This window comes from Mauremys reevesii, linkage group 9 (genome assembly GCF_016161935.1).
Source record: "Mauremys reevesii isolate NIE-2019 linkage group 9, ASM1616193v1, whole genome shotgun sequence".
NCBI classification, from domain to species: Eukaryota; Metazoa; Chordata; order Testudines; family Geoemydidae; genus Mauremys; species Mauremys reevesii.
Window position 1 is genome coordinate 15,360,811 of NC_052631.1, and position 22,729 is coordinate 15,383,539.

A 22,729-nucleotide genomic window follows, 5' to 3' on the forward strand; every position below is an offset into this window, starting at 1 on the left:
GAGTAGATGGCTGTACCTGAAAGTTTGGTCTTTTCCCCTGCTCTGCAGTGGAGTATATCATCTATAGGAGAGCTCCTCGGCTTTGCTTTAGCTGAGTCTCTTTATGTGCCAGCTGGCTGTCCACCAGCCTCAGAGATGTGTCTGAGGCTATACTTCAAATGAAGGCACTGAAATTAGTCTGTGTTCTGTTTTTAATGTATTCGGTACTTGGTTATAAATCATTATACGGCTCTACCTACACAGTGTCTAGAGTAATGAATTACCTAACTTCTGCCAAAAGTAAGTTGTATCATGGCCACTAAGGAAACTTATCACTTTCTCTCTCTCTCTCTCTCTCTCTCTCTCTCTCTCTCTCTCTCTCTCATGCATATACATTAATTCTTTCCCGTGTCCTGGTAATTGAAGCATTTTCTCCAGTCTGCAAGAACTGAAGTGTCTTTGAGATTCATTAATGGATCTCAAAGCTTAAACCCAGCACATCAATGACTTCTAGACGCTCTCTAGCACGGGCAGTTGACCACCGCTTCCAAATGCTTCCTGGTGAATAGCCAGGAATATAAATGTTGCCATTTGAAAATGCAATGATCCGAGGAGAAGTGATAGGAGAGTTACATCAAGTGAGTTTTCGAAAAAGAAGCTCCCCATTTGCTCTAGGTGTTCGGGAGATCAGTTGCTGAATTCGCCACGTGGGTTGCAGAAGGTTTCGGAGCAGAATACAAGGAATCATATCTGTTTGTTTCTCCTCCCAATGGAGAAACATAGCTCTCCTGTCTCCCATTTAATCAACAGTACCTAGCTCAGTCCCCTCTTTCTTCTGAATTATCTCAAGACGCTTTATATTTTTAAGCAATCCTAAGCAGCCTGTTTATGGGCACTGCATCAAATCCATTTGTAGATCATCTAATTTTAACTAGTGAGCTGTCCACTACCAATGGGGCACACTGATTGATATTGTGGGCTATTTGTGCCATCAACTGAACCATTTGCTCTTAACATCAAAGTCTTGCTAGAAAGAATTAAAAGCATAGCCATGACATTCCACCTTTGTTCTGTTGCCCACTAATTTGATGGTGGTGCATGTTGTGAAATTAGTTGCCATAGGGAGGGCTCAAAGGATTGGTAGGAGAACATGGAGCCTTCTAACATCAGTTCAAATCCAGCCCAGGTCAGTTTTATCAAGGATGCATCCTTGATAACTGTTTAGATTTCTATAGGTCATACTCTGGTGGATCTCAGTCCAGTCCCTTGACAGCAGGGATCATCCCACTTCCTCGATGTGGGCATGAAGGGGCTCCTCTACATATACCTCTCGCCGCTCCTGTGTGAGCACTGACACACATCACCCCCTCCTCCAGTACCATGCAGGAACCATAGGCTGTATTAGCTTTTCTGGCACCTTTCCATTGGTGGAGTAAAGGGGTGGCTGTTAGCAGAAGACAGCCCTGGCCCTGGCAGCACAGCTCCTATGGGACATCTGTCCTGGAATTTGATGGATCCCCTGAGATCTGGGGCTGGACACAATGCTGCTTCTACGGAGGAAAGCAGGGCCCCTAACAGGGGAATTGGAAGTTTGCCTTGCCCCCACACCTTCATCAGGAAAGGGTTAGCAAGGCAGTTTAGATGGGAGGGACAGTCTAAGGGCTGACCTATGCCTAAAAGTTTTAGTGATATAACTATGTTTGTTAGGGGGTGAACTAATTCCCCCCCCCCCCCCGACATATCAGTAAAGCCCTAGCATAGGTCCAGGCCTACACAAGGAGCACTTTGCTGGTATAGCTGTACCGGTATCATGTGCTGTTAAAGCACTCCCGAGTGGTGTGGACACAGATTATACCAGCACCAATGCTGGTAGAGCTTATTCCAGCCCCCAGCCCCCTTTGTTGGTATCTCTGACAGACAGAGCTATGCCACCTCGAGTTTATACTGTAGACCTCGCCTAGACTCATTTCTACCAGTATAAAGGTGCCTTATACTGCAATAGCTTATTTCCGTTCCTGAATCAGAATAAGCTCTACTGGTATAAACACGGCTATAATTGTGCCCACAGCAGAAGGGTTCTGCTGCTTAACTATACTGGTATAGTTAGAGGCAAAACTTCTGAGTGTAAACAAGTCCTTGGACTCAAGGGGTCCAGATTCTATATCTGGGTCTGCCACACACTGCATACGGCCGTGGGCAAGTCACTTCCCCTCTCTCTATCTCAGCTTCCCTATCTGTGATAAGAGGACGGAAAGATGTTGCTACATCATGAATATATGCAAGATGTTCAGCTACGCCAGTAAAGATGCCTTCAATAAAGAAATGAATCCAGTCTGATTTAGTCCATCCCCAGGCAAAAATTCCAGGGAGAATTTGGCTTGAATGAGGACATCAGGGTTTGTCCCTCTGTTGACAGAGCGCCCCAGTCGATGGGACTGCCAATGTCACTCCTTTCCCAAGTATTAAAATGTTTCAAATGTGTTGAAGTAAAAAGGGAGAGGAGAGAAGGTGCAGCAGCTACAACAGAAGTTGGTATGAATGGTGTGGGGTCTGAGGAACAGTTTCCACATGTGGTTAAATTGCTTCCCCCTTCCCCGGAGGGAAAGAGCCATAGAGCAGGTTGAATCCCATTGACTTCTTATTTACTCTGTCAGTGTATCTCGCTCTACAGCAGGGGTAGGCAATCTATGGAGTCTGAAAGGGAAGGAAAAACACAGCAGGAAACACACGTTTTATACTGATTTGGATTTTTTAAAGTTTTTTTTTTTTTAAAAATTAGAAAAGCTTTGCAGTCCACCTGGCAAAGGGAAAGCACACTAATACATTTGCAATAATCTCATTTTAGTAAAGGAAGTAATCTGTTTCCTTTGATTCTAAGCATATTGACAAGATCTCTGTCAACAAAAAAGAGGTGATTTTCAGTGGCACTCACACTGCCCGGGTCCTGGTCACCGGTCCGGGGGGCTCTGCATTTTAATTTAATTTTAAATGAAGCTTCTTAAACATTTTAAAAACCTTATTTACTTTACATACAACAATAGTTTAGTTATATATTATAGACTTATAGAAAGAGCCCTTCTAAAAACGTTAAAATGTATTACTGGCAGGCGAGACCTTAAATTAGAGTGAATAAATGAAGACTCGGCACAGCACTTTTGAAAGGTTGCCGACCCCTGGTCTAGAGAGTCCAGAGGTGTCTTGTGCTTGCACACCCTACTCTGCCTTGTTCAGTTAGGGCTGCAGGTTAAAGTGCACACAAGTCAGAAGCTGGCAGTATTGGAAGAAGGAGCAGGGCGAAACAATTCAGCATAGAATTGCCCAGTGCTGCTGCTGCAGCTGAAATATCGTGTGTCTGAGTTTCTGTATTTTACTCTCAAAAGATGTATTGCTTTATTATTGAAACATGATCACACTGGATCATGGGGCTTCCGAGTTCTCATACGGCAATTGTTTTTCAGGCATTCAAACAAAGTTAAAACCACGTCTCCACTGGGGAGGGGAATCCTACTCCAAAGCACTGACAATGAGAATAACATAAAAGAGAATCTTCTGAGCCGGGAGTTCAAGGACTTAGAGAGAGAATACAGATCAGAGTCTCAGTAATAAAATGGCCCAGAAACCCTTCCTGTGGAGTGCAGTACTGTCACTCCTCCCTCAGAGGACTCTCAATTGTTACAAGGTTCTTCTGTGCTAGACATTTCTCTGTATTTTGTTTTTCAGAGTGACTTATGGTCTTTGGGGATAACAGCCATCGAGATGGCAGAAGGTGCTCCTCGTAAGTAGACGCGCTGCCTTGGTTGAGTTATTACGACTAAATTGTAACTCGCTCTTATTTGCTAAGCACCAGCCATGCACGCTGTTTTGTACAACAGACTACATACAAACAGTCCCCACGGCAAGGAGATGAAAAGTCTAAACAAGACTGACAAAGGGTGGACTAGGGAGCCCAGAGGAGGGGGTGAATGTTGAGAACTAAAACAGGGAGGTTTCTAGATGCTATGATAAGTCCGTGTGATCCAGTGAAAAGAACACTGGAATGGGAGTCAAGAGACTTGGATTCTGTCTCGCTGTCTCACTGACTTGTGATCTTGGGCTTCAATTTCTCCTAGTTAAAATGGGGATTAAAAATAATTACCCTTCTTTTTAAAGCACTCTGAGGTGTATGAATTAAAAACATTGTCAATGTGCTGAGTATTATTTCAGTGGCCTTTCTTGTGGCAAAAATAACAATGCAAAGGATTTAGCTGATGCATTTAGGTAGCTCATAAACTTGTTAAGGCTCCTATCAGTTTTATGCTAGGATCTGGTTTGTTAAAAGTAACAAGGGCAGAGATCCCTGCACATGCGATGGCTTTGAAGTGCAGCACATATGTGAGCTGTCGCCTGCATCAGTGCCTGTCAGTGTGGTTAAACACAAAGCTGCAGGCATACAAACTTCACAGCTAGCCCCTAACTCTAAACCCAAACTCCAGGTACAGACACCCCCAAAGCTTGAGGGAGTTCAGATCTTGATCCAAGCTTTGCAGCGCCAGCCCATCTTTAGCGTCATGCCACTCCTTGGGCTGGAAGGTGCCTCTGGAGGGGTATTTAGTGGTATGTTGGAGTTCTTGTTACTTCAGAGAAATCCTGTCTCTAGATTCTCCATCTGCCCCAACACATGCTTTATCTGTGAAATGCTCAGTATCTGTTCTGCTTCCTGCCCTACCTAATGCCTCTTGTTGTACCTTTTAGCCCTTTGTGACATGCATCCCATGAGAGCTCTGTTCCTCATCCCCCGGAATCCAGCCCCACGGTTGAAATCGAAGAAGTGGTGAGTCTTGTCTTCAAACTGAAGTTCCAATGCTGTAAAATGTTATTACTTGTTTGTATTGTTAGCACTAAACAATCTCTTTACAAGTTTAGGGGTCTGATCCTGTTTCTAGTGAAGTCACCGGTGTAATTTCAGTGGGTACAGGATCAGAACCTAAGGAAAGATTGCTTTCATCTCAGCTGGCTGCACTGTGTGGGTGGGGTGACAACTTCTCTTTGAGACAGAGAGAGAGAAGCTCTCTAATGTTGCCATTTCACAGCAAAGAGTTGGCTTTTCTGAAGAGGTCTATGCAGCCTGAAGCCACATGACACTTCACTTGGCTGCCATTTCTTTCCAAAGAGATTCCGTTTTCAAGTGGAAACATTTACTCATTCCAAAAAGGGATAGTTTATCTTGAAGGCTCAGGAATGTGGAGATTTGAACTAAGTTTGGGTTTTATTTTAAAATTTTGGAAGAGAAAAAATGCAACAGCATCTTGAAGAAAACCAGGACGCTCCAATAAAACACACTTTAAAAAAAATAAAGAATCCCTGAAGCCCAGCAGATGTTTTGTTACTGTGCTGATGTAAGCAGGAACCCTTAAGGTGCACTAGACTTGGGTTTCCACAATTTTATCATCCCAGGTTCAGTTGTGGTTTAGCCAGAAAAGACAGGAAGCCCTGCTATTTAGTGGGGTGTGTGTATTGGGGCGGGGTGTATGAGAAAGAGAGAGAGAGTACTGCCACTCACCCCTGACTGCTAGTGATACAGAGGGAGAGTGCTCCAACTTAGTGCTAGGGGTATGGAGTTGGAGGGAAAAAGTGCTGTCTTAGTGCTAGAATTTTTGCCTCTTATCCCTTAGTGCTGAGAGCACAGGTAAGTGAGTACACAGTTAAAGGCAGGTTTTGAAGAAAAGTGAGGTCCAAGTGGCAGTGTTTCTAGGGTATGTCTGCTGTGGGGAGTGATCACCGAATTCCTTGGTACATCTTAGCTTGAAACCAGCATCCAAAGAGCACCACTCCTTCTAAAACGCACACACAGGCCCAGCACTAGTTTTGCTGTCTTCATCATCAGCTGGCTGGCACTGCACTAAGATCTAATGTAAGAGAGAGCTTTTTTACCAGTCTGAAACAGTATCCACAGTGGTTATTCAGAAGGGTGTGTCTACACTACCCGCCAGCTCGGCGGGCAGCAATCGAGCCAGCGAAGATCGATGTATCGTGTCTAGTCTAGACATGATCAATCGACCCCCGAGCGCGCTCTCATTGACTCTGGTACTCCACTGCTGCGAGAGGCGCAGGTGGAGTCAACAGGGGAGTGGCAGCAGTCGACTCACCGCAGTGAAGACACCACGGTGAGTAGGTCTAAGTGCGTCGACTTCAGCTACATTATTCTTCAGCTCCCCCCCAACCCCGTGCAGACCAGGCCGAAGTCTGCAGAGTGCGGTGCTGGGGTTGTATGATATGATGATCTGTGAACTGCAGGCTCTTGTGCAACTTCCTTTTGATACCTGAAGCGATTCAGCCGCAGACGGTTCAGACACGTATTCTGATGAGCCCCCAGTCTCCCACTTACACATTGGGTCTGTCTGTGCTGCCATTGGAACTGTGATTGCAGCGCATGTAGACGTACAGAGGTACCTTTCATCGAGTTAGCATGGGAAGCAATAGCAGTGAAGCTGCTGCAGCATGGGCTAGCCACCCAAGTACAAGTCGGCCAGAGAGCCTGGGAATATACCCTGCTGGCTAGCCCAGACTGCAGTCTGCTGGGCTGCACCTGCACTGCTATTGGTACTCACGCTAGCTAGATCAGATCTACCTCAGGTACGTCTACCCGTGCTGACGTCACACCTCTGACTGCTTGGCAAACGTACCTTTTGAGTTAGCTGTTACTGCACAAGGCAGACTGCAGGAGGTAAGCGAGAGGGTTTATGTTGCATTGTTTATTCATCAAAGGCTACATCTGCACTATGAGCTGGGGGGATGTGATTCCCCAGCTCTAGTCCAAATACTTGCAGTAACTCAGCGAGAGCTAGCGCCTGCATAAATAGCAGTGTCTCCGCGGTAACAGCAAAGGCATGGCTGAGCCATGGCAGATACATACCCACCAGTTTGAGGCAGGTTTGTACTCAGCACAGCTCAGCCAGGCCTCCACTGTCACTGCCTGTGCTTCCGCAGCTCCATTACTATTTATACATGCACTAGCTCTCATCGAGCCTCCACGAGTATGCATACGTGAGTAGGAAAATTACAGCCCCAGCTCACCGTGTGGACATAGCCAAAGGCAGTCTGAGCCTCCAGAGAGAAAGAAGGCAGCTGAAGAAAGAAATCACTGAGCAACCCCTCCTCCTCCCCTGCCTTTATGGTAAAATTGAACAGTAGCAGGAGTTTTGTTTTGTTGGTTCTGATAAGTTGCACTCTGTGTCCCTTGAGTATTTTAATCCATTTTGCACAAGCCAGAGTTGTTCTACACGCAACCCTGCCCTCATATTCCAGCTAACTGTCTCACTGTTAATATAGCCCAACTTTCACTGTTCTGACGTTCAGAAAGTTGAAGGGGATGAAATAATTGTTCAGCTTGTGACTAGGGAAGGGCTAGAACCAACACTCTAGATTTAAATGTCCCTAGATTTTGGGGTATTTAAACTCACACCCATATATTGCACCACTCTCCCATTTTTTCTGGTGAGCTGCACTGGCCCTCCTGAATCCTAATCCCATTGATTTTTGGGGTGTGAAACCACCAGGTCATTTTGCTGTCATGTTCTCTCCCTCATGTCATTAACCCCTGCAGCTTCTCTCTTTGGAGAGAAGAGAGCAAGACTTAAAAACTTCTAAGGGGATGGGATAGCTTGAGGGACTTGTAGTCAATTACAGAACCTTTCACTTCTAGGAGGATAGTTCAGTGGTTTGAACATTGGCCTGCTAAACCCAGGGTTGTGAGTTCAATCCTTGAGGGGGCCATTCGGGGATTGGTCCTGCTTTGAGCAGCGGGTTGGACTAGATGATGTCCTGAGGTCCCTTCCAACCCTAATAATTTATGATTCTATGATCTGTTCAATTCCAGCCGAGATCTGTAGTTGCAAGCTTGTTATCATCTGATGGCCACTGGGTGACCTTTCTAAAATGAAATGGTGGTCTCTGTCTAGTGCACAATAGACATGTCTATCCTTCCTGACAGTCTGCAGCAAAGGCAAGAGTTGAATGGACATTGAATTTTGTTTACACTCCTCTCCGAGTCACAGTTGAAACACAATTATTGAGGCTGGATCCGTTCTGTGGATAAATAGAAGCCTTTAGTCTCCATTTCTTACAGCTGTTATTCTCAGCAAAGCGATGTAAATCTTGCTAGGTTTTATTATGAATTTGAAACTCAGATGAAATACCAACAGGCTCACACTTCTGGACTCAACTACATGCCAAACATGGATTAGTTCATGATTTTAAACCAAGTTGTTTAAACCATTGTTTTAAATGTCTTCAGCATGAAGCCAGGTGCAAGTCAATGGTTTTGACTGAGTTGTAGTCCTAGGTTTTGGGTCTAATCGCAAGAAGCTGCGTATGCAGAACCCAAAGAATTGAACCCCCCAAACTGCTTGCCCACATCCCTGCAGTGTAAGTTTTGCACATCCCCAGAACTCAGTCTTGCATCTTTCACAAGCACTAAAATCACAGGAGAGAAGCAAAAATTAAAAATCCAACTTGCTGGGTAACAAAGATCAGCAGCTCTCCTCTGTGTTTTGTGCTTTCCACTCCCAGGACAAGTAGTCTTAAATGGGCTTAGGACTGTCAACCTCTCCATATGCAGCAATATTGACCTCAGCCACATTAAAGCACTGAGATGAAGATGGATTTTTCCATAGGAAGAAAATGGCTAACTGGCTGCAAAACCCTTGATGGTTGAAGATGAAAAAGTTAAGTCAGTGAAATCCACTGATAAGTAGAAAGGATTTGGGATCTTGCCTGCTGTTGCAAATAGAAAAACCACTGTAGAAACACAGTCTGCCTGGTTTCTTGCTGAACTCCTGCACCTGCTTTTAAAATAGCCCCGCTTCTCTTTGAAGTTAAAGGCTGGCTCCTTGTAATCATCTTCTTCTTCTGGTTCAAATCAGCACGATATGATGATTTTCAGGAAGGCACTAGCCCTGAGCAGCCCTTCAACTCAGAGGTTCTCAGTGACCGTGGCTGATACTTTTGCCTTGCCCCATCTTGTGAACCACATTCTGGCTTCCCTGGACCATTTTAATTTGCACAGAGCTCCGTGGGCTCTTGGCAGGCCTGTACCTTGTGTGCCACGAGGACTCTGGAGTGTCAGACATTTGGGCTTGACTTTCTTTTCTGGAATCACTTGAGCTTATTAGGGAGCAACAACCCAACAGCATGCAGCTGTCTTGAGGCAGTGCTGTCCCTGTTCTCAGTGCAGACAGAGGTTAGAACAAGGGGCTGGAGTCCAGACTCCTGAGGATTCTTTTCTGGCTCTGTCATTAGCTCACAATGTAACCTGGAGCAAGTCTCATGAACATGGGTGAAATGCTACGAGTGCTGTGGGTGAAAGGCACGTTATTAAAGTGTGAAGTGCTGTATAACAGGGTTGTTTCATACATCATTCATAATGTAATCAGTTATGCATCCCCCCCCTATAATTTGCATTTCTTAGGATCGTAGAAGCACTAGGGGTGTCCATGTGTGCTCACAAGAACAGACGACTCAGCCTTTCCTTCTCTGTACAGTAATCCTGTATGATTCTTCCCTATTCACATCCCTTCTTCTGACTGTGGGTGGGTTAGTTAACAGTTAGAAGCTGGAAAACCTGTGTGCCAGACAATCACAGCTGTGTCTACTTCTGTCATCACAACATATCACATACCATTTGCTGGAATGGGGAGGGGGAATATATAATTGGGAATGGACAAAGAAGGAAAAAAAGTGTAAAGGAATGGTCTTAGCACAGGCTTGGCAGCCAGGCAGATGTGAGTTCTAGTGTTGTGTAAGCATTGACTGTTCTTATTATTTAGTAAAGGAATCTCTGTGTTCCTGGCCAAGTCATTTACCCTCTCCACTTCATCTTTCTCATCTGTAAAATAGGTTAATAATTAAATTATGCAACATTTGTCTGCTTTGCCTCTGATAACTTGGTACAAATAAGGTCTTTGGATTTGATACACACAGGTTCACACACCCAGAGTTTCACCTTCAGTTTGGGGGTTGAAAGTTTCCATGATCTCAAAGTGAAACTCACGTGAAACTGATGTGTTTTACCAGGCTTCCTGTTGGAAACATGCAAAACTGAGGGCCATGTTCTCGGTGGTGTAAATCCATTGACTTCCATGGAATTACCCCAGCAGATAACCTGGCCCTGAAAAGTTGCATGGTTTAGGTGTTGAACCATAACATTGTTAAGGAAATGCTTTGTTATTCTCACATGTTATACTTTCTGAGTATCAGGAGGATTTGTTCAACATGTTACCCACAGGACTCTTAGCAGTTTCCGGAAGAGGGTGGGCATACCATTAGCCCCATCCTTGTCAGCACTTTACAAGTCTTTCTGAAAAAAGCTGGGATTTGTTTTGTATGCTAACCAGGACTTGCATTGTGACAGAATGCAGGGCTACAGACAGAGCTGTGCGTAGCTGCAGGTCTGTTTCATAGGGATTTGGGCGTCCCTTCTTTCCCCTTGGATTCAAGAAGGTTCCAACTCCCTGAATTTCAGTTTGAATTTCGTGTTCAAAACAATCCAAAAACTAAAAGTGAAAAACATTTGAAATAGTGAAGTTTTGCCTTATTAGGATTAAAGCCATATGAGAGTGCCAAGTTTTGCAGTGTTTTCCCTTAAAATAGAAGCCAGGACCTGCTAGAAAAGTATACAAGTAGGGTTTGTAAATTTCACTACATGCATATGCAGATGTTTGAAAAATACATGCACAGATGATATCGTGCACACGGTTTAACTGCTGTTGTAAGACTACCTGTCAGACTGGCAGTGCAAAGTATGTATTTGCTTTCCAGTAAAGCACTGAATGTCTCACTATAATGTCTGTGCTTATAATATAACTTGACTGTTAGTTTGACATTTTTGTGGTATGTAGTGTCAATACCTAACTAACTTCCATGTGTGTATTAAAATATTAGTACTGCATATAAGCAGACTGGGTAAACAGGAGGTACTAATCTAATGGAATGTACTGCAACACAAAATCAAATTACTGGCAGCTGGGATTCATGATCATTTACACGTAGGCATTTTATATACCCGTTAAACTCCAGGAAGAGTCAATTAATAACCAATTGATGTTTATTTACAATAACTGTCAAATAAACACTTGAAATATGTAATTAAACACTGATTCTTGTGGTAGTTCACTTCAGGAGGGGACAGCAAATTACTTTTGCAAGGTTTGTTTTAAGCAAACAGATTGTATAAAACAGAGTGCCACTTAAATGAGACGTTTCCAGTTGCTTTTGTTGTCCAGCATACTAGATAGTACAGTCTTTGGCTACATTTCTCTGTAACGATCCAGGCCCTGATCCTGCAATTAGATCTGCCAGTGCTATTGTGGCTCCACATACGTGAAGGGGTCTGCCCACGTGGATCCACATACAGGCTCAGAGGCTCAGTCTCTGCTTTAACATGTGCAAAGAACTGGACTGAATAAAGCTTCACCTGACTTTCTCCTTCTGGAATACACCAAGAAACTGTTCTTTAGGGGGAGGGTAGAGAGGAGAGATTTTCTCATTAATAAATCTGGATGGGGGATTTTATTGGAGCTAGTAGCATTTATTTTCACATCCCAATTTGTATGGATTAGTACTTAAAAGATAAATCGCTTTTTAGTCTGACGGTTTAAAAATAAAATCCCTGAAAGCTTATTGTTTTACCGCTCAATGCAATTCTGTAATATCAGTTGGCTTCTGACATTAATTTACACAAACGTTCCAGTTTGCTAAAGCAACATGCACCATAGTGGTCTGTCAGCATCTCCTTCTTGTAAATCCTTATTCTCTTGGGTTTATAATGTGCTGAAATTAGTTCCAGGCAGAACTTTTGATATGCAAAATCCGAGGCCAAGAGAAATTTGTTTTCTCAGATTTGCTTTGGCTGGAGTTTAGTTTAACTCTTTGTAGCAAGGCAGGGAGGGGAAGATGGGGTAGGCTAAGTCAACAGAGCCTCATTCCCACTGCACAGCCCAGCAAGAATGGCAGGTCATTAGTTTTGATCCACAAATGGGTGGAGGTTGAAGCAGTGTGGATACCCGCTGACAGTGTAGATTTCACAAACATACTATAGTCAAGATGCAGCAAAGAATCCTGTGGCACCTTATAGACTAACAGATGTTTTGCAGTATGAGCTTTCGTGGGTGAATACCCACTTCTTCGGATGCAAGCAGATGATATAGTCAAGATGTAATGCCCTATGGGATTAGTGCATGCTGTCCAAGCTCATGGTGGGAGTAAGTGAAGGACTAAGAACAGCAAGAAGAAGTAGGACATTGTACACGTTATAAATGTTTAAAAATCTGTGTAACATCAATTGGGTCAATGTAAGTCACTTTGCTTATCCCACTTCAACCCAGAAATCTATTACCGCCCACCAAAATGCAGTAATAGATAATTATAAATAATTGTTTCCCTTTATCTGTATTTTATTATGAGCAATGGAGAGATCCTTCTAACCATCAACAGGAGATGAGAAAAATTATTTCAGGACAATACTGTTGAAAGAATACATTCTAACAATAATCCATTTTTAAAAAAATTAGTCAATTTGCAAACAAGCAAAAAAATTCAAGCTGGCTGGTCCTTTTAAGTATCCAGAAAATGTCTGACGCATTTTCACTGGACGTAATTCTAGATTCATGTTTTTCTTTTTAACACGGTTACATATTTTTCTTTCTCTGCTAGGTCTAAAAAATTCCAGTCATTCATTGAGAGCTGCCTAGTGAAGAACCACAGTCAGAGACCAACTACTGAACAGCTGATGAAGCACCCATTTATTCGAGACCAGCCTAATGAAAGGCAGGTTCGCATCCAGCTTAAGGACCATATTGATAGGACTAAGAAGAAGCGAGGAGAAAAAGGTTAGCAGCCAAGCAGAAGAGGCTATTGTATGTATTATGGTAGGATGTGGGACCTCAATCATAGACCAAGACCCTGCTGTGTTAGGCACAGGATAAACACATAATAGAGTCCCTGTCGCAGGGACTGTGCCATGGTGCTGTACTGAGATCAGACTATGCTTAGGGGCTGGTCACAGTTTGAACATGAATTTTACTCAATTTAGAAACGGATTTAACTAAATGGGTGCAGTCCTGTGGTGCTTTCAACTCTCTTCAATTTTCAAAAGGTTTCATAAAAAACAAAAACAAAAATTGAGACGTTTAGGGAGTTGGTTTTCAATGAAAACCCAGTAACTTGAAAAAAAAATTCAATAAATACTAATTTGTGTTTGTTTAAGTTTTTCACCGGAACAAAAAATAATTTATTGGCCAGATCTAATGTCTATTACTACTTAGCATCTGATCTTGCACGACTGAAGACAATGTGATTTTTACCCTTCACTTCACTAGGAGCAGGATAGGGGCCTAGTGCGCTGTTGTAATGTTGAATCTAAGCACTTGGTGAATGTGTATTCATAATCGAGTATGTGGCTGGGATGATTTAGTTGGGGATTGGTCCTGCTTTGAGCAGGTGGTTGGACTAGATGACCTCCTGAGGTCCCTTCCAACCCTGAGATTCTATGATTCTATGTATACACACCATGCGCACACACAGAAGGTGGAACCCACTAAAGTCATGTTTTCTTATGTCCTGTTATAAAATGGCAACACAAATCCTATTTATAAACTGGGCAATGGGCTGTACAAATAAAAACCAAGTCCCTGCCCCGAAGAGCTTACAACAGTGTCTGCTACAGGAATAACCAATTGAAACAAATACATTTTCAATGAACTGACTTAAATCATACAGAGACACAGTTAAGTCTCATAAAAGGAAGACTCAGTAGATAAACAAAACTTGTTAAAATAATATATTGCCAGTACCAGCATTTGAATGTGTACTCTATTCTATTTTTGCTCTCAATGGCTGAAATGTTTTGTAGAACCCAGCCAATTAACACATCACTATTTCTCTGATTTCTTTTAAGCAATGTCATTTTTTCATGCTTAAATTCCATTTCCTGATATTTTTTTCAGTAAAATGAAAACAATAAAGCCAGATTCTAGTGAAGTATTAAATGTATTTAGACTGGCAAATGAAGGTTGTACCCTAGAGAGGGAAAATAATTGGATAAATGTGAGCCTTTCTTTTGCTATAATTCTCTTCATCCGATAAAAATTCTACATTTCACTTATATCCCAATAGAAATTGCAGAATGTGGTACGGCATTGTAATTGGGTATTTATGTAGACGCCTTCATTGACTGGGAAATATCAATATGGATATTAATAGGAGAGAGAAAAGTGCATATGTTTAGGGAAAAGGAAGTTTATGCCTTTGGAACAGTATTTAAATCCCAGTTTCACAGGCTTGTTGCTGTAGAATTCTGCCCTGTACCTTAACTTTTGCAAGAGTGTTCCTGGAGTTGAGGTTCAGAAATTGTACTTTACACATTTGTCATCTGTTTAATGTTATATTTTGAATTTACAAAAGGGTGTTGGCAGTTTCTGTCTTTACATCAGCATCTTTCTGCTCCGTTGATATAGATCCGTGTTGAGTGTTGAATCGGGAACACTGTATTCAGACTTTAGACTGAAACTCCATCCTTAACTCATCCCATTGTACAAAGAAGTGCATGGCATGTCAGACAGCCACTGCACAGTGACTGCTGTATACTTAGTCCAAGCTGAATGCTTTATGCTTTTGACTGAGTTTCCTTGGCTTTGTGGCCCTCATTTAGAATCAGACTTTTTGAGCAAAAAACTTGAGAATATTACTGATTTTCCCAGGCTAAAATAAAGGAGGTTTCTATTCTCAGACCAGAGCATCTGGGACTTCAAACAGTAGAAAAACAAATGAGTCCAGTAAAGGACACTAACATTCAATTATATTCCTAGATGAGACAGAGTATGAATACAGTGGAAGTGAGGAAGAGGAAGAAGAAAATGACTCTGGAGAACCCAGGTAAAAATCAGGTGCTCATTTCTCCCCTTGTATCTCTCTGACTGTGTACAAAATTGGTTAGGATTATAGGATTATATGAGCTAGAGACCAATTTGATCATTGAGTCTATCCCATGAAAAGGTGGGATGTAGTCCCTCTGATAGATGATGCCTGGATATTAAATTGATCCTATGGCTCACCTTGACTAAAAGGCCGAGAAGAAGTGATACCTCCATTTTCCTTGCGATCTACAATACAGTATGCCAACACCACAAGAAAGCAGAGGTTCCATATATTATCCTATTCACTGGTGGGCATCTGTACACTGAGGGTTTAAAACTGCATTGATATGATAATTATTTTATTCTATTCTTTCTTTAAAAAAATAAAACCTAGGGTAATAACCGTAGCTGTATTTTCTTTCATATGATGGTATGTGGACAGCCGTGTAACTTGTCTGCTTAGTCATTGGCCTCAAAATTCATCAGTGCCAGGCTGTCAAGGTCATAGCAGCAGTATCCATCCCCTAACATGTCTGAATTTCTATCCCTAATCTGACCAATTTTTCAATATACAGATGAATCTTTCCATATACTCATTCGGATCCAGCCTCTAAAATTGTTCTTGCAGTTTTTCACATCTTATATACATCAAACTGTATATGCAAGTATATTTGCGTAAACAAACCAGATTGTTAGATGGCTAAGTACACAGCTTGCTTAACTAACTAATTTATATGTGTGAAGGAATTTTACACATGCAAATATTTATGCTCCGAAGAACCTAGATGTGGGAAACTGCATGTGCAAGAATTTAGGTGTAGTAAAATTGAAGGTTCAATTTAAAGACAGTTCTTGACAATGTGGTCCTTTATTTCCAAGTATAGCTCCCTATTTATGTGTAGTTTCTCATCATGAAACCTTTCCGATTGCTTCTTCAAGCTAAACAGTGGTTGAACTTTCTTTTGATGACATTTTTAAGAATCATTGTAATTAGTATCAGGTTATTCCATTGTTTTACTGAGATAATCTGGTATTTTTATTTCAATGATTCACACTAAATCTGCTTTGTGAACAACTAAATATAGTGCATGCCACTGCAATGGAAGGGACTTTGGTTTAGAGACTTAAAAAAACTCGAGAACATAAATTACTAGTGATTTTGTGAACAGTGTGATGACCCTTTCTTCATGTGAGCTATGCCACAAATTCAAGGCTGATCCACCATGAAGCTTGTTGTCTCCTGAAAACCATGTAGAAAATGAGGCAGCAGAACTGCTGCATCTCACCTGGCAAGTCTCTGAGCTGTTCTACCTAGTCCATTTGTGATTCCCTGCTTTCCTTCACCAAATACTGTGCCAGCACTTCCCCCTCCACTTGTTATACAAATACTTTCAATGGCAAAATGCAAAGCCAAAAGGGAAAGGGAGTTAAACATAGATACACATGCAGAATTTCTCGGTCGGGAGCATAAACAGATGGTTAGAACACCTCTAATGCTTCTTCCCTCTGAAGTTCCATCCTAAATCTGCCTGGAGAGTCAACACTGAGACGGGATTTCTTGAGGCTTCAGTTAGCAAACAAGGAGCGTTCAGAGGCCCTCCGACGGCAGCAGCTGGAGCAGCAGCAGCGAGAGAATGAAGAGCACAAGCGGCAACTGCTAGCAGAGCGGCAAAAGCGGATTGAGGAGCAGAAGGAGCAAAGGCGAAGGCTAGAGGAGGTAATTACTCAGGGTCATGAAATGGGCTTTTAAATGGCACTGTAATGGGTAATATTTTTGTAGCAGAACTAAGATACTGCTCTCAACCTGTTTAAAAGGAATATGTTCTACCCTTGCTAGGACAAACACTGATAAACCAAAATGCTTTGTTGAACATAAAGCCTGTCCATCCCTGTTCTATATGTGGTCTTCTACTACTCTTCACCAGGCTAGCCAAGTGACTATCTCCTCTGAAGTCAATCAAGCTCATTCACTGTAATGAGCCTTCGTTATAAGGAAGAGAAAAGAGTCCCCAGAAACATTTGCCAGATGTGAGGTTCCACTGTAGGTGCATTTTGTTCTAAGGTCTGTCTCACACTAAAGTTTACCATGCCAGATTGGACCAGTGGTCCATCAAATTCATTATCCTTCCTTTTGCGGTGGCTTGTGCCCGATGCTTGAGAGGAAGCTGAAAATCCCCCATAATATCTGCACAGGACTGCACTTAAGTCCATCTTAAGCCCTGTTATGCAATGATGTACACGGAAGGGGCAGGGCAAATTCCTTTCTGGCTTCTGCAATGATTAGTTTATGTCCCCAAGCATGACATTTGATTACCCTGGTCTTAGCACGCTAACTGCAAACATTTTTGGTCATAAAATTATCCATCCCATTTAGAATACAACGATAGTATTTGACTCTGACTTTGAGTATCAATGAATTTCACAGGCTGAGTACGCACCGCATCAGGTATTTCCTTTTGCTTCAAATTGACCAGCCATTAGCTTCATTGAGTGACCCCTTTGTTCTTGCGTTACAGAATGGTTTATGAAAGAGTAGAGGGGTTTCGCCTGTTTCTACCTTTGACATGGTCTCTCATAAAAAAAAAAAATTCATTGTCTGTCTCATCCTGGTCTCATCCCAACTGCCTCATTTAAGAGTCCATACATGAAGAGCAATTAAACTAGCTTTGCAAAGAGGTCACTGGTCGGAAAAACACTTTGCGGCAAATGGGCTATCAGGGCACCCAACCCATTAATTTGAACTAGCCAGAATGTCTGTTATATTTAACCTAAATTTCCGTACATTTTCTAGGTTTCCATGCAGTGGATAATATCCCTCAGGCTAAAAGCTTAGACATGAAAGAATTTCAAGCAGCTGATTGTATATTTTGTAAGAGCAGCGAGTGGCTGTTCTTCAAGGTGGTTCTGTTAGCCTCCTTCAGGGCTGTAAACAGCAGAGGGGCAAAGCACAAGCTAAGCAGTTTCCAGTCTGGTAGATGTGTCGGTCGGTAACATTGTTAGTGTGCAGCATGTTCTACACTTGATAAATTGCAGGTCAGGTTTTTTCTTTTTTCTCTATACTGTTGATGAGTCAAGAGCAGCTTTGAAAAGAGGAATAGGATTCCACACACTAAAAAATCCCTTGCACTATAGCAAGTGATTATTTGAGGACTATCATAAGGGAAGCTGACTCTGCCATTGTGTAAATGGATGTTGCTGCAAGCAATAGAGAAATGGAACAACAGCAGAATAAAAGCAGACACCAGATTAGCTGAAATCCTATAATAAACACAATACTTACTCGACTTGCTTGGGGTATTAATATGCTCCCTTTAAATCGAAACAAATCATTCTCTCTCTTCCCCAAACAGGGTTTGAATTTAGAGCTCTAATCCCCTTGGCTGGGCTCCACAGGGATCTATCAATTATACATATAAAATGATGGGGTGTAAATTAGCTGTTACCACTCAAGAAAGAGATCTTGGAGTTATTGTGAATAGTTCTCTGAAAACATCCACTCAATGTGCAGCAGCAGTGAGAAAAGCTAACAGAATGCTGGGAATAATTAAGAAAGGGATAGATAATAGGACAGAATATATCATGTTGCCGCTATATAAATCCATGGTATGCCCACATCTTGAATACTGTGTGCAGATGTGGTCATCCTATCTCAAAAAAGATATATCGGAGTTGGAAAAGGTTCAGAAAAGGGCAACAAAAATTATTAAGGGTATGGAGTGTCTTCCGTCTGAGGAGAGATTAATAAGACTGGGACTTTTCAGCTTGGAAAAGAGATGGCTAAAGGGAGATATGGTTGAGGTCTGTAAAATCATGACTGGTGTAGAGAAAGTAGATAAGGAAATGTTGTTTACTACTTCTCATAACACAAGAACTAGGGGTCACCAAGTGAAATTAATAGGCAGCAGGTTTAAAACAAATAAAAGGAAGTATTTCTTCACACAATGCACAGTCAACCTGTGGAACTCCTTGCCAGAGGATGTTGTAAAGGCCAAGACCGTAACAGGGTTCAAAAAAGAATTAGATAAATTCATGGAGGATAGGTCCATCAATGGCTATTAGCCAGAGTGGGCAGGAATGGTGTTCCTAGCCTCTGTTTGCCAGAAGCTGGGAATGAGCAACAGGGAGTGGATTGCTTGACGATTACCTGTTCTGTTCATTCCCTCTGTGACACCTGGTACTGGTCACTCTCGGTAGACAGGATACTGGGCTAGATGTACCTTTGGTCTGACCCAGTATGGCCATTCTTATGTTCTGATCCTGTGAGGGGCTCATTTTATTGGGGCTGAACATGTTTCAAGAGCAGGCCTCTAGTTTGCATGTGGCTCTGAAGAAGTTGCTCCCTTTTCTCTTTCCATTCAAAATCAATGTCACTGCATCCAGCTATTGAAACGAATGCCTTAACTCTGGGTAACTGGAAAAGTACCCTGGGCTGTTCTCTCATTGCCTCCTTCCCAGTTGACATGTCCCTTTAAAATTTCAGGTTTTAAAATGAGAGGGAAATATATTATGAGCCAAAGGGGTTGTGGAGACAGAAGGCTTTCAGCTGTTTTGTCATGCCACACAGTGGAGACGTGCAGCCCTAATTCAACAGCATCCTCAACCTAAACCCAATTCTGATGTCAACGTTTCGTTTTGTCTCATGCTCTTGTTTCAAATTACTGCTGAATTTTTATAACAGCAACTTTGTGCCTTGCTTCCTCTTATGTCTGAGGCTGTACACACCAACCCTCTGCCTCAGCTCATGTGTTCTCGTAGACCAGACGCAAGAAACTGTGCGTCAAGCAGTGGCTAACCTAGCATCTGAGGGTATATCTTGTGCTCTCGGTTGGTGTTTTTAGCAGCAGCAGCAGCAATTGACTTTGTCAGGAAGCTGGTGGTTTTCTCAAGTTGCTGAATAAGAGCGTGTCAGTGAAAACCTCTAGCTGCTGGCATTATGAGTCAAACTAATATGATCTGTTGGTTTCACTGTTTGCAATGACTTCAAATTTTACAACTGCTGCTGTTTCTTAAGTCACTTTGGGTCAAATTTTGAAATGTGGGGGTTATGGGCACTCACAAAAATATCTTCATGTGGACTGGATAATTGCATGTATAAAGAGGTACTTCAGTACACAAGATGGGGGTGGTGGGGCTGGCAGGTGCACATGGATTTTTTTTTTCACTGCCACCTTTGGGATCTGCTTGTGAAAGTGGAGTTGCCTATATGGATGAGGATCTCTCTACCAGTTTTATACTGCAACCTCCAACCAACAGTAAGGTTATTAGGGCTTGTCTACATGGGAAATTCATAGGGAAGCGAGCGCAGAAATAGCAAGGGGGTGAATATAAAATGCAATAGCTATTCTGCACTCACTCTCTGTGTGGATGCTCTGATTCTGTACTAAGTTTAGAATAATCCATTTCCAAAGTGGATTACCCTAAACTGCACAAAGGCACTCTTGGTACAGAGTATGAGTTAGTGCGGGGAGCTAGTGTGGAACAGCTATTCAGCAATAGCTATTCCAGGCCTTTTTCCCATGTAGACAAGCCGTTAGTGTTAGTAAGAAGAGAGAAAGCAGTCTCGTTTATTATATTGGCTACCATTTATATGGATGGCAAGAAATCAAGAATGGTTATAGTAAGGATTAAATAGTTTTTGAGGGGATGTAAACTCTCATGCTTCAGGGCATGAGCCAACCTCTAACTAATACGGGTTAGTACAAAACTTTCCCTAGGGCAGGTTAGTCCATAATTGCCTGCTGTGGGGTTGCATGCACCTTGCTCTATAGCAGCTGGCACTGGCTAGATGGACCGTTGGTCTTTCCACTCTGGCAATTCCTATGTTCCTAATTGAGACTTTGTTTGTTTTAACTCTTAATCCAGACCAAGCAGGTTTCTGGCAATAGCTAAATCATCTGTAGATTGTGCATTCTGTGTGGTTCTTGCCACTTTAATATCTATATTCTATAATATGTATAGGTAGAAGTGAATGTAGATATACTATGTGTATTCCATAGTTAGGAGGATGACTTTGTTGTGAGGTCACAGAACTACCCCTGTACTTCCACAGTGGGGGTCACCGGTCATTTTATGACCTTTTATATAGAGGAAGGGGGGAATTCATAGAATCTGACCTTGCAACGAAATCACACCCTAACTATGGCATATACCTGGTCTGTCTGGTCGGTTTATACATATTTCTAGGATGTAGCTGTGAACGTAGTGGAGACTCTCATAGAACATATGTAGAAATCAGGGATGGGAAGACCTGTTAGGTTGGCTTGTCTTTCCCCTTGCAAATTCAGGATCATTCTGTACAATGTCTGTCGTCTTCTAGTTTTAAATGGCTCAAGCAAGAGGGCACCCAGCAGCCCCTCAAGGTGGCCAGCAAGCAGTCCCCTGCCTCAGTTTCCCCCTTCATGGGGCTTCTTCAATAACTCACAAACACTTTGTCCCTTCACAGCCCTTCCCAGGTTCTGGTTTTACGATCATAACAAACAAAGATAGTTCTCAAGTTCCTCCGTTTACCCTCTTACCAGCCCATTCCCAGACCTTTCCTGTCTGAAGTCCCAGGTTTCTCTGCTGGAGCCTATTCCCTCCCAGCAGCCTTTGCACTCCACTCCGGTCTCCCTGAGAACTCACTCTCTCTGCAACTTCCTGCTGCTCTCTGTAGGGGAATCAGCTGAACCCTGCTGAGATGCGCCTCCTTAATAACTAGGATTGGCTGTCCCCACCGCTCTTAAAGGGGCATGCCACCCATTACACACCGCCAACATGGATTTTTTCCCCGATATTCGGCTTGTACTTTCTCTTGCTTAGTTTCATTTTTCTCACATCTAGTTTTAACCTCTAGTATAAACATTTCTTCTCCATCCCTGGTATGAGTTCTTACAACTTTTCAATGGGCATAATTTATAGAAGGTATATCGGCATGCCATATCTCATTTGCACCTATTCCATTAGCAATGCACATTAAAACAATACATTGTAGCAGAAGAATAGTGAAGTGGGGCTCAGTGAAAACAAAGTTGCATTGCTCTGAGGGTGCTTTGCAAATGGACTCCTTGTCCCTATCTCCCCAACAATTAACTATTATAATTTTTCACTTGAGTTTAATGCTCATGAAATGGGTCACAGCATGAGACCAGGAGACTGAAGTATTTTATCTGCAGAAGAGGGTGGAATCAGTGCCTACTTCCCCATAGTGCCCAATATCAGCGTGCCTCAATCCTGACTGGTGGAACCACTGCCATGGGTGAATGGGAAGCTTGGTCTCCAGACTCTTTCAAGGATGCAAATTAGTGCCAACTATGGTAACGATCACCTGTCCACCAGGGACTGGGCTGAGAGCACCAAACAGTCACCAAAGGGTAGCAATCACAAGTGCATTGGGTTGGATGTCATTGCCGGTCCCTTGAGTCTATTACCCCCAGAAAGTTACTTTAATGTTTGGACTTTGATCTAGAGAGTAGTGTGCATTACCCCACTGTGGGGACATGCCCTTGCACAGCAGTAGGATATTCTAAGTTTGGGCCTTAGGCTGTTCTCGCTTACAGCAGTTCTACACCGACTTCTGTTGAGTTACTCCTGGTTTATACTGATATAATTAAGAGCAAAATATGCTCTATACTGTTTAAAAGTTTGATTGGAGAGCACTGGGCATGGTCAGTGAAAATGTCTCTTGATTAGAGCTCTCCATCAGCAGATCACTGTAAACAGAGGAAAAGGGGAGCAGATTGAAGATGGAGGCTATTGATATTTCAAAATAAAATAAAATTAACCTTTAAAACCCAATCTGGGACACACAAACACCCTGTGGTTCTTTTTGGGCTTGTAAGTCAGCCTACCTAGTAGTGTCAGATGTATCAGTGTTTATAGATCAT

General features: G+C 42.5%; 1 protein-coding gene and 1 long non-coding RNA gene across 18 annotated transcripts in view; one reads left to right on the top strand and one right to left on the bottom strand.

Moving 5' to 3' along the window:
• The window catches only part of TNIK (TRAF2 and NCK interacting kinase), a 316,747-nt gene that overhangs the window by 202,671 nt on the left and 91,347 nt on the right, over positions 1-22,729 (top strand). For all 16 annotated transcript variants that reach the window (XM_039490028.1, XM_039490013.1, XM_039490012.1 and 13 more), the window contains 5 exons: positions 3,700-3,754; positions 4,711-4,789; positions 12,667-12,842; positions 14,820-14,886; positions 16,380-16,584. In XM_039490028.1, the coding sequence (XP_039345962.1) occupies positions 3,700-3,754; positions 4,711-4,789; positions 12,667-12,842; positions 14,820-14,886; positions 16,380-16,584 (582 nt within the window). The remainder of the gene's footprint in view (positions 1-3,699; positions 3,755-4,710; positions 4,790-12,666; positions 12,843-14,819; positions 14,887-16,379; positions 16,585-22,729) is intronic.
• The window catches only part of LOC120372704, a 74,002-nt gene that overhangs the window by 21,867 nt on the left and 29,406 nt on the right, over positions 1-22,729 (bottom strand). The gene's annotated exons all lie outside the window — the stretch shown is intronic.